This window comes from Hyla sarda, chromosome 3, assembly GCF_029499605.1.
Source record: "Hyla sarda isolate aHylSar1 chromosome 3, aHylSar1.hap1, whole genome shotgun sequence".
Taxonomy (NCBI): Eukaryota; Metazoa; Chordata; class Amphibia; order Anura; family Hylidae; genus Hyla; species Hyla sarda.
The window spans coordinates 82006663-82019596 of record NC_079191.1 but is presented as its reverse complement, the minus strand read 5'-3'; the positions used below and the strand labels follow the sequence as shown (position 1 = coordinate 82019596).

The 12934-nt window shown below is 43.9% G+C and overlaps 1 protein-coding gene across 1 annotated transcript in view; it reads right to left on the bottom strand.

The window, feature by feature from the left end:
- Positions 1–1390: 1390 nt before the first annotated feature.
- The window catches only part of RAB6B (RAB6B, member RAS oncogene family), a 75136-nt gene continuing 63592 nt past the window's right edge, over positions 1391–12934 (bottom strand). The window contains exons 6-8 of the mRNA XM_056564407.1: positions 7948–8041; positions 7016–7082; positions 1391–2012 (exon numbers count right to left, since the gene is read on the bottom strand). Of these exons, the coding sequence (XP_056420382.1) occupies positions 1948–2012; positions 7016–7082; positions 7948–8041 (226 nt within the window). The 3' untranslated portion in view covers positions 1391–1947. The remainder of the gene's footprint in view (positions 2013–7015; positions 7083–7947; positions 8042–12934) is intronic.

The following is a 12934-nucleotide window of genomic DNA, read 5'->3' as shown; positions in this document are numbered from 1 at the left end:
CATGGAGGCACCTATGGAGAGACCTGCAAAGGTTTGTACCCCCTAGGGCAGAAGTTCCCACCTTTAGTAGGTTGCAAGCTGCTTTTCAATACAAAATGTCTTGGGCCACATTGAATATAAAATTACACCCATTTGACAATTGATGTGATTCGTATCCTAGTGTAAACTGGCAGTGATCTGGGTCCTTTGGTACCAAGTTCTTGGAATACTCTACACTTCTTTTCACAAGGTCTCCTCTCTACAGCCGCATAATAGAGGGCTGAACTTACAGTGATAGTCACATATTACCTACACTGTATACTTATGTTGTGATTTTACCTTTTCCGTGTTAATATGTTCATCAATTTAATTCTCATTGACTCTAATAATTAAGAAAAACAACTATGATATAATAAAATAAATGTTATGAAAGTAAAAGCTTTTATTGGGTGGTATTAAAAAGAACATAGTAATGGGAATAATGCTCTGTAGGGGTGCGAGGGACATGTTCACCCCGAAACGTGTTCTTCTAGGAACATCGCAACCTGTACGTACCCTATAATGTACACACATAACCCTGCATGTAGAATTGGATTCAGTCTTTATTAACCCATTGCTACATTTAGATAATAATCATTGAATTGTCTTACCGAGCATATTGTTGTGAACGTGTACAAGCCGCATTCATATACATACATTATCCCCAATCACCAAATGAAAAACGCATATCTGTGTCCGCCGATGAAACGACCCCCTAAAATACCACGTGCGACACAGTCCCGTCACATAGTTTTTGGCAATTTTAATAAAGTACAATTATATATATTACAACAAAAAAGTGAAAATAAAACTATAACGTCAATGTTAATAACAGCAGGAATTTCTTTGTCGTCTTTTAAGAAGAAGAAAAGAGTTTGGGTATGAGAGGGTGGTAAGAGAAGAGAAACTTTTTTACAAGTCTGCTTGTATAACTCTTAGTGATCTAATGGGGAATTTGTGTGTCTTTATATCACGTTATTTTACACATATTTGGATATTCTTGGCTTTTACTAGTCGGTAGAGACTAAACCACTTGGTGAACCGCGTTCTATTAACTACATCTAGACATTTGGTAATAAGTGAGTGATACTGTACATGTGTTAGGCAAGGAATCTGTTACTCTCAAGGTGCATTTTTAAAGGGGTACTCCGCCCCTAGACATCTTATCCCCTATCCAAAGGATAGGGGATAAGATGTCAGTACGCCGCGGTCCCGCTGCGGCACTGCGCTATCATTAAAGCACAGAGCGAGTTCGCTCTGTGCGTAATGACGGGCGATACAGGGGATGGAGCCGCGTGACGTCATGGCTCCGCCCCTCGTGACATCACGGCCCGTCCCTTAATGCAAGTCTATGGCAGGGGGCGTGATGACCGCCGCGCCCCCTCCCATAGACTTGTATTGAAAGGGGCGGGCCGTGACGTCACGAGGGGTGGAGCCGTGACATAACGATGCTCCGGCCCCTGTATTGCCCGTCATTACGTGCAGAGCGATCTCGCTCTGTGCTGTAATGATAGCGGGGTGCTGCAGCAGCGATCCCCGGGGTCCCCAGCAGCGGGACCGCGGCGATCTGACATCTTATCCCCTATCCTTTGGATAGGGGATAAGATGTCTAGGGGCGGAGTACCCCTTTAAGGATCTGGGAATGTGAGCACAAGAGGGCCAAAGAGACATGGTGGAATAATCGTGAAATGAGTCAGACATCTCTGAAGAGAGGGTAAAAGACTCAAGACCAACACAAGAACCAGAGAAAGTAGACAAAAGGCAAACAAGGTCTCCGGGGAAGGTGGGAGAGGTCAGGAACAGTGGTGGATCTTGACATTCTCTAGATGTGGTTTGTTAATGTTTGTTTGTTTTTCCAGGCTAACCAATAGGAAGCATCTTGGGGCTAAGCACATGGCCTCTGGCAGCTCACCTGTCATGTGCTGCATATTAACAAGAGCATCCAGCATCAGCAACTTGCGGTTCTTGGGGTTTGTCAAGTTTTATATCAATCACTGAGGTGAAAATGGTTAAGGAACAGAAAAAACGTAATATTAGATCATAGCATATATACCCTGAGTAAAGATTACCGTATTTTTCGCCATATAAGAAGCACCCAATTTTAAAGGATGAAAATCTAGAAAAAAAAGATTCTGAACCTTCAACCTGCGTACCTCCAGATGTTGCAAAACTACAACTCCCGGCATGCCCGGACAGCCAACGGCTGTCCGGGCATGCCAGGAGTTGTAGTTTTGCAACATCTGGAGGTCCGCAGGTTGAAGACCACTGGTATGGGAGGTAATACTCACGTGTCCCCGCCGCTCTGGACCCGTCACTGCTGCCCTGGATGTCGCCCTCCATCCCCGTCACTCCGGAACGTCTCTGCTGCAGGGTATCCTTGCTCTCCGTCGCCGCCATCACGTCGTTACGCATGCCGCTCCGATTGGATGACGGGACAGCGTGCGCGACGATGTGATGACGACGAAGGAGAGTGTCGGCCATGCAGGGGATCCCGGCACGGAGCAGACACCGAGGAGGCAGGTAAGGTCCCTCCCGGTGTCCTGAAAGCTGTTCGGGACGCCGCAATTTCCCCGTGGCGGTCCCGCACAGCCCCACTGAGCAGCCGGGTTAGTGTCCCTTTCGCTTCAGACGCGGAGGTCAGCTTTGATCGCCGTGTCTGAAGGGTTAATACAGGGCATCACCGCGATCGGTGATGTCCTGTATTAGCCGCAGGTCCCGGCCGTTGATGGCCACAGGGACCGCCGCGATAGGACAGGGTTTTAATGTGTATATGCCGTATAAGACGCACCAATTTTTCCCCCCCAGTTTTGGGGAAGAAAAAGTGCGTCTTATACGGCGTAAAATATGGTACCTGTCACATTAAAAACACAATCAAGTCTGTAGGCATTATATAGAGCAAGAGGAGATAGACTAATTTATAGCTTTATGGGGAAAAAATCTATATTAATTGTCCTTTATTTATGCAAATCTCTGCTTATGCTGGGCTAAGTAGTCAAGTGGGCGGTCCTACGGAAACATTCACTTGACTGCGTGACAGAGAATGAGTAGAAATTTACATGAAGAAAGGGCAAGTTATACCACATCTTTTCCCATACAGTTATATATATCTATCTGCTCAGCTCCACCTCCTCTAAAAATGCAGATTATTCTACTTTTTAAGTGTAAAAATGTTTTCTTTAAATAAATCTCTATGCACGCTATTTATACATAGATACAGTATATTATATTTTAATGATTTTCCTATAAGATCATTTTATTTTTAAAAGGAGCAGACTGGGAAAAAAAAATACTAAGCATAACCTCTCGATTCCACCATTAGTGCCAAAACGGTGCTCACGGAGACCACGCTGTTCTCCACGCCCTGTCCCATCGGAACACAGGTAGAAGAAGGAAAGTCCTGCCAGGTCAATCACAGTTCTTTCCTCTGTGTGGAGAAGAGAACTGGTGAGAATATAAATGGCAGCTATAAAGGTGGATTTGTTCAATAATGGTTATCTTATAATTTTTTTAACCAGGCTGGCCCTTTAAAATAATCCCACTGAACATCCTCTTTAAGTTGCTTACATAATGTGCCATTTATATAGAATTCAGAAGAACTGACCATATCACCAACGCCTCTATATGTACGGTCCTTTGGGCTCTAATAACCATGTGGTCACCATACTGCTCATCTTGATGGCCCTTTAGATTTTCGTCAAATCTGGTACAAACATGTGAGCGTGGGGGGCTATTCTGGCTAAATGCCACCTGGATGAACTGATTTTGGCAACAGAGTCACAAAGTTTATGGTTGTTTTTCTACCTGAATGCTAGATTATCTGTTACCATTGGACAGAGATTTTGGAAAGAAAATAACACCTATAGACCACTTGCACGTTGGCATTAGAGATGAGCGAACTTACAGTAAATTCGATTCGTCACGAACTTCTCGGCTCGGCAGTTGATGACTTCTCCTGCGTAAATTAGTCCAGCCTTCAGGTGCTCCGGTGGGCTGGAAAAGGTGGATACATTCCTAGGAAAGAGTCTCCTAGGACTGTATCCACCTTTTCCAGCCCATCGGAGCACCTGAAAGCTGAACTACCGTATTTTTCGCCCTATAGGACGCACCAGCGTATAAGACGCACCCAATTTATAGGTGCAAAATCTAAAAAAATAAAGATTTTGAACCCAATAGTGGTCTTCAACCTGCGGACCTCCAGATGTTGCAAAACTACAACTCCCAGCATGCCCGGACAGCCGTTGGCTGTCCGGGCATGCTGGGAGTTGTAGTTTTGCAACATCTGGAGGTCCGCAGATTGAAGACCACTGCATAGGAGGTAATACTCGCGTGTCCCCGCCACTCCGGACCCGTCACCGCTGCCCTGGATATCGCTCCATTGCTGTCGCCGTGTCCTCGTCGCTCCGGAATGTCTCTGCTGCCGGCCGGGTATCCTCGCTCTCCGTCGCCGCCATCACGTCGTTACGCACACCGACGCACGTACGCGACGACGGGATGACCAGGAAGGAGAGCGCCGGCCATACAGGGGATCCCTGAACGGAGAAGACACCGATGGCAGGTAAGGTCCCTCCCGGTGTCCTGTAAGCACTAACCCGGCTATTCAGTCGGGCTGTTTGGGACCGCCGGGGTGAGATCGCGGCGGTCCCGAACAGCCCGACCGAACAGCCGGGTCAGTGTCACTTTCCCTTCAGACGCGGCGGTCAGCTTTGATCGCCGCGTCTGAAGGGTTAATACAGGGCATCACCGCGATCGGTGATGTCCTGTATTAGCCGCGGGTCCCGGCCGTTGATGGCCGCAGGGACCACCGCGATAGGGGTGTATTCGCCGTATAAGACGCACCGACTTTTTCCCCCCAGTTTTGGAGAAGAAAATGTACGTCTTATACGGCGAAAAATACGGTAATTTATGCAGGAAAAGTCATCAACTGCCGAGCCGAGAAGTTCGTGACGAATCGAATTTACTGTAAGTTCGCTCATCTCTAGTTGGCATAGTAGGGACTTATTTCCATGGTACAAAAAAAAAATCGGTTTTGATCAATAGCAATTTGCCCTATTGATTATTACTCTTGCTATTCCTTCTACTATATAAATGAAATCTGCACAGTTGACAAGGATCAGCCTGGGTGCTCTGAATGGTCTACGCATTGCACTGCGTGTCCTGACCAGGGCTGTTTGCCAATAAACACCGGTGGGTCTGTGCTTAGGGCAGCAGCGTCGAAAGGGTAGCACATCAGTGAGAAAGAAAAAAATACTTTTTTTTTCATGTAGTTGCTGTTGCCAGGTATGTTCTCCCTTCGGTAGAATACTGATGGGTCAGAACTGCTGCAGATTTACAGCCTCAGCTGCTCATGTTGTAAATTTGTGATGGCCTGCGTCATTGCTCTGCTCCGTCTGCTAAGGGAGTAGTCATTCAAGCCGTCGGGGGCTGGGCCATGGCCAGAGCAACGGGAGCTAGTAAGTGTAAGTCCCGTCCAGGGGACTACTTGCCAGGTGGCTGGGGGGGGCTTTAAAACTTAATATCTTCACCATCCCTGGGGGCACAAACATCACCAGGGGATGGTGTGGATAGTTATTTTAGCATATATAACGCGTTGTTGTGCGTTATATATTCTAAAATCTGCTGATTGGTTCCCTTTAAATGATCCTGAGGCTCCCATGATCAGTATTCGACTATTATTTGTCAGCCATTTTTATGCCAACATCCCAGCTATTTCCTGCTCTGTGGAGCCGGCTGTCAGTCACAGATGGGATCCCACCGGAAATGCCAAAGCTGAGATTATGTCGCTCTTGTCAGTTTTATCCCCATAGATGCTGTGGTCAGTACTGGGATTGACAAGGGGGAGGGGGCTACCCTGTCCCCCATTGGCAACTCTGTGACGAGGGGTCCCGAAGGTTGCCATGGCAGCCAGAGGTCAGATGATGGTCTCCGCACCTGCCAAGTACAGAAGTCTGTGAGCTCCAGTGTCAAAATAAAATGTTTTCCAATAAATAACTAAATAAAGTGTAATAAATAAACAAATGCCCATTTTCCAATATAGCCCTATATTATCACAGAAATATAAACAATAAAAATTTAATACTATAAAACCTTAGTGTTATTTATCCTGCACTGTGAGCTCCGTAAAAAAAAAAAAAAAAAAAAAAGAATTGCTGATTGTTGGGAATCAAAACCCACAAAGAAAACTCCACTCCACTATTAGTAAATATGTCAAGAAAAACAGTCTAAGTTATTACCACATAGAGATTTAAAAAATGGGGCTCGACCATTATAGGGGTTATCCAGGAAAAAAACTTTTTTATATATATATATATATATATATATATATCAACTGGGTCCAGAAAGATAAACAGATTTGTAAATGACTTCTATTAAAAAATCTTAATCCTTTCAGTACTTATGAGCTTCTGAAGTTAATGTTGTTCTTTTCTATTTAAATCCTCTCTGATGACACCTTTCTCGGGAAACACCCAGTTTAGAAGCAAATCCCCATAGCAAACCTCTTCTAAACTGGACGTTTCCCGAGACAGGTGTCATCAGAGAGCACTTAGACAGAAAAGAACAACCTTAACTTCAGAAGCTCATAAGTACTGAAAGGATTAAGATTTTTTAATAGAAGTAATTTACAAATCTGTTTAACTTTCTGGAGCCAGTTGATATATATATATATATATATATATATATAAAAAAAAAAAGTTTTTGCCTGGAATACCCCTTTAAGATCAAAACAACCCGTGTCATTAAGGGATTAAACAACAGGTAAAACATACTGATTAAATAGTAAAGTAGGAACAAAGGTGTAACTTGTAGCTTCTGGGCCCCGATTCAAAGTTTGCAACAGGGTCCCATGTGCCAATTATAATACTGGTCTCTTATGGGGCAGATGTGCTCTGGGGCCCCCTTAGGCACCAGGGCCCGATGAGACTGCTACCTCTGCACCCCCTATAGCTATGCCCCTAAATAGAAATGAGGCCATCAGCGCAACAAATTAGTTAAAGGATACTTCCATCCTTGCTCTTCTCTTCTGTGCACTCCATGCCTGGCAAGGCAGACGCCACTCTACGAAATAGCTGGAACAGAAAGTACACAATAGTTATAGAACATTGCTGGTAGAGATGAGCGAACTTACAGTAAATTCGATTCGTCACGAACTTCTCGGCTCGGCAGTTGATGACTTTTCCTGCGGAAATTAGTTCAGCCTTCAGGTGCTCCGGTGGGCTGGAAAAGGTGGATACATTCCTAGGAAAGAGTCTCCTAGGACTGTATCCACCTTTTCCAGCCCACCGGAGCACCGTAAAGCTGAACTAATTTATGCAGGAAAAGCCATCAACTGCCGAGCCGAGAAGTTCGTGACGAATCGAATTTACTGTAAGTTCGCTCAACTCTAATTGCTGGTAAAATGCTAATAACCTGGATGGGGTTTGTGTCATTTAAAACTATTCTAAGGGAATGTTCACATGGCAAAGTTTCCGTGTGGAAGAATTCCACCTTAAATTCCGCTGTTCCATTCAGACAGCAGGATTCCACCACAGAAATTCTACAGAAATATAAGATTAATCTTGTATTTTGCTGAGTTCCGCAGCGGAATAACATTGAAATCAATGGGGCTTGAATTTCATTGGAATTCTGTGTTCTGAGAACACGTAATCCCGATGAAATTCCGACAGAATTACACAATTCCATACTCTTAATAGGAAAAATGAAATAAATAGGATATACAGTAGATACAATGGGGGAGATTTATCAAAACATGTGCAGAGGAAGAGTGGTGCAGTTGCCCATAGCAACCAATCAGATTGCTTCTTTCATTTTCCACAGGCCTCTAAAGAGGCCTGTGGAAAATGAAAGAAGCAATCTGATTGGTTGCTATGGGCAACTGTACCACTCTTCCTCTGCACAGGTTTTGATAAATCTCCCCCAATGAGTCCATCTTACCTGTTTAACATTGTATCCGGTTTTGGCACTAGTTTCAATAAACATGACATTCAGCTCCTTGGCCCGTTGTTCTCCTTCCTCAATGGTGATCTGCCTAATAAAACACGGAATAGTTCACATAAGGTTATACTGAATAGTGTTGAGCGGCATAGGCCATATTCGAATTCGCGAATATTCGCGAATATATGGACGAATATTCGTCATATATTCGCGAATATTCGCATATTCGTTATCTCCTCCTTTTATTTTCGCATATGCGAAAATTCGCGTATACGAAAATGAACACGTGAAAATTTGCATATACAAAATTAGCGCACGCGAAAATTCGCATATGCGAAAAGTAGCATGTGCTAATTTTCGCATATGCGAATTTTCGCACGCCAGTCTCACACAGTAGTATTACAGCCTTCTTTACACCACACAAGCTGGAAGCAGAGAGGGGTGATCACTGTGATGTGTACTGTGAAAAAAAAAAAAAAAAAAAACAGTATTCGTAATTACGAATATATAGCGCTATATTCGCGAAATTCACGAATTCGCGAATATGCGATATTCGCGAATAATATACGAATTGCGAATATTCGCGAGCAACACTAATACTGAACCACGGAGAAAATATTCTCATTGTAAATAAACGCAATAAGAAAGCAAATCGAATAACTAAGTATTAACGTCATCTCAGACATGTGGTTGTGAAATGTCAGAGTGCAGGACCTTGGGCCCATCGAGGTTCATGTGCAGCACAAGTCTACTTTTAATTCCATTGTACATCCAGGATAAAGCATCAGTATAATAGGTAATGAGAAATAAACCCTAGAATATTAACTGGTTCCAGGATAACAATTGTACGTTGAGACCATAACTGTAGGGAAACCTGGTAATTGGTTCAGAAGGCCTTAAAATGACTTAAAAAAAAATAGGAAAAAAATTAAGATTTAAAGAACATTAAAGGGATACTCCACTGCTCACCGTTTGGAACAAACTGTTCCGAATACTGGGGCCGGCGCTGGGAGCTCGTGACTTCATAGCCCCGCCCCGTCATGACGTCACGTCCTGTCCCCTCAGTGTCCGCGTGGTCCTAGCGCCGACGGATTCAGTCAGCTCTGGCCGCACTCAGAATCTCCAGGCGGAAATTTTCTGCCCGGAGATTCCGTAGTCTGAACCTAGCCTTAGAGTACAGGAAAGGTACTGAAGATGCTTGTCACACACAATACAGTGAGGAAATGTTCACACAATGTTTAGAGCTGGTATTTGTAGCCCTAAGAAAGAAAACAAATAAAACTTAAATGGGCACTGTCACCAACTTTATTTTTTGATATGTTGTAGTACTTATGTACTACAACATATCTCTAATATACTTTTATTATTTCTTTTTTCATTAAAATGCTTTAATTTACATTTAAAAACCGGCCACTAGGGGTCACCCTCCTAGTGGCCGGCTGCAGCCTGGCGTGACGTCACGCCTGAAAAAGGACTGATTTTAGCCTGGCAATCAGTCCTTTTTCATTTAGGCTGCTCTCGCTCCCTGCCTGTCAATCAGACAGGCAGGGAGCGAGCGCATTGGCTCCCCGGCCACTCGCTGGGAGGCCACTCCTCCCGCACATGTCGTCGCGCCGCTGTCCCTGCACGCCCGCTGCCGGACTCTGCAGTAACTGTAAGTGTAATGAGGGAAAGGGGTTTGCGGGAGGGGGGTTTGTGATGGAGGGAACGGGGTATGCGGGGGGGTTGTGATGGAGGGAACGGGGTATGGCGCGGGGGGGAGGGAGACGGAGGTGACGGGCTAGCGCCGTAGCGCCGCATGGAACTAACTTATAGCTTATCTACACAGGGTGCCTCCAGCTGTTTCACTACTACAACTCCCAGCATGCCCTGACAGCCAATAGATGTCAGGGCAAGCTGGGAGTTGTAGTGGTGAAACAGCTGCAGGCACCCTGTGTAGATAAACTAAGGGCGGAAGTCCCCCCCAGCAGGCATCAGTGACGTGGTGCCTGCTGGCGAAGTCTGCCTGGTAGTGAGCACACTGCCAGTCAGAAAAAAAGTTATTTTTAAAATAGTAAAAAGAAAAATTAAAAGCAGGGAGGGGGTTAGGGATAGATTGGCAATAGGCATGGACAGAAAAAAATAAAATAGGATGGTGGGAGCTACCCTTTAATAATTAAGGGGGGGGGGAACATATTTTCTGGAGACAAATACTGTATTACTGCAAAAAAATAAAAAAATAAATAAAGAGCAAAACTAGATTTTAGTACCATGGCCTATGTATAACTTCACCTCCTTAACGATGAAGCCCTTAGGGTATGTTCACATGGCGGAATTTCCGATGAAGAATTTTGCCAAATATTTCTTCAAAGTTTACTGCCCATTGATTTCAAGAGGATTCCAGACAGAGTCCCATTCAGACAGCAGAATTTCCGCATTCTGCAAAAAGATAAGACCAGTCTTATATTTTGCAGAATAACGCGGTGGAATTTCATTCAAGTCAATGGGGCATGAATTTTGGTGGAACACAGAAATTCCCCCTGAAATTCTGAGCAATTTCTGCAGGTATTCCAGTGGAATTGCGGAAATTCCGCCTGGTGAACATACCCTTACTGTGTCAATACCAGCTAAAAAGGTGATATTGTACATAGGACATGTTCCCAAAATCTATTTTAGCTATTTATTTTTTATTTTTTGCAGCAATAGGCTATGTTAACACAGCGGAATTTCGCCGGAAAATTCTAAAATTTTGCTAAATTTACTGCACATTAAGTGCTGTGGGATTCCGCTGTCCCATTCCATAGCGGAATTTCCGCAATGGATATTCCGGTGCATCTGCACAAACTCAGCATTCTGCTTTTCTGCACGGAATTTGAGTGGAAAAGCAGAATTTCTGCTGTGTGAACATGTGCCAAACAGTATTTTTTGTTTTTAGATTTTTTATTTTTCAGATCTATTGAATGCATTAGTAAAACAGCCTTTAGTTCAACGCATGTTAAATTTACTGCATTAAAGTCTATGGCTGTAAAGCTCATTTAAATGCTGTTTTGGCGGCCAGAAAAATATCCATTTTTAATTGGTGTTTCCAGACGTTTTGTTATGGCTATAAGATACCAGCTGTAAACATTGTGGGAACATGACCCCACTGTATTGTGTGTGATAAGCATCTTCAGCGCCATTACTATACACTAATACTATCAGATAAGAGAAGTGTTCAGGTTGCAGAACAGGCTGCCCTATAGCTGCTAATTTTACTGTGATAACCGTCCAATCATTTGTGATAAAATAAAGGGTAGCACCCGTGTAATCCAAGTGTTCCTGACCATAAATCAACCCCATATCATTACAGTATATTAAAAGCTTGTGAACCTATTCCCTCTCACCGTGTTAATCATGGCTCATTAAGAGACTGAAAGAGAGTAAAATGAGACACTTAAATATATCAGATGGAGAATGAAAGATGCCTTGGGAACAGCAGGAGAAGTGATTATCCTGGAAATGAGTTCAGGTAAATGTGCGGATTAATTGGCAGCAATTAATAGGAAAGTTCATATACTTACGACTTTGCTACAAGAACCATTTAAGGCTTCATCACTGTGGGGTCCCAACAATTGTTATAGAGGTTTCAGCAAATATTTCATGTGACCCTATACCTAGGGGTACTCTAATACATAAGAAGAGACCCAATGGCATATTGCACAAATTACACATGCATACCATCATGTTAAATAAGGATTCATCATAAAAACCTAAGGGGGACTCTCACATTAGTCCCTGTCCACAATGGGACTCACAATCTAAGCGATAAAAGATACTATGAACTGGTGAGCAGCTGCAATGAAATTACAATGAAACAACTCTGCTGACCCTGTCCCAGTCTACACAACAAAGCTGCAAAGCAAACTGGATATAAAAAACATATATATTAAAACAACGTAGAGGAACATTCAACATGATTGTATTTATGTGTTATTTGCCATTTGGTCTCTTCTCATGTATCAGAGTCTCCTTACATTTTTTTTATTACAATTTTTTTTTTTTTTCATTATTATTAGAGGGTAGGGATTTAAGGACAGCTCTGTTTTCCTGCTTTGTATACAGCAAAATAAACTGCTCAAAAAAATAAAGGGAACACTAAGATAACACATCCTAGATCTGAATGAATGAAACTAATCGTATGAAATACTTTCCTCTTTACATAGTTGAATGTGCTGACAACAAAAGCACACAAAAATTATCAATGGAAATCAACTTTATCAACCCATGGAGGTCTGGATATGGAGTCACACTCAAAATCTAAGTGGAAAACCAAACTACAGGCTGATCCAACTTTGATGTAATGTCCCTAAAACAAGTCAAAATGAGGCTCAGTAGTGTGTGTGGCCTCCACGTGCCCGTATGACCTACCTACAACGTCTGGGTATGTTCCTGATGAGGTGGCGGATAATCTCCTGAGGGATGTCCTCCCAGACCTGGACTAAAGCATCTGCAAACTCCTGGATAGTCTGTGGTGCAACGTGGCATTGGTGGATGGAGTGAGACATGATGTCCCAGATGTGCTCAATCAGATTCAGGTCTGGGGAACGGGCGGGCCAGTCCATAGCATCAATGCCTTCCTCTTGCGGTAACTGCTGACACACTCCTGCCACATGAGGTCTAGCATTGTCTTGCATTGGAGGAACCCAGGGCCAACCGCATCAGCATATGGTCTCACAAGGGGTCTGAGGATCTCATCTCGGTACCTAATGGCAGTCAGGCTACCTCTGGCAAGCACATAGAGGGCTGTAGGGCCCCCAAAAGAAATACCACCCCACACCATTACTGACCCACCGCCAAACTGGTCCTGCTGGAAGATGTTGCAGGCAGCTGTCCACAGCGTCTCCAGACTCTGTCACATCTGTCACATGTGCTCAGTGTGAACCTGCTTTCATCTGTGAAGAGCACAGGGCACCAGTGGAGAAGTTGCCAATCTTGGTGTTCTCTATTAAATGCCAAATGTCCTGCATGG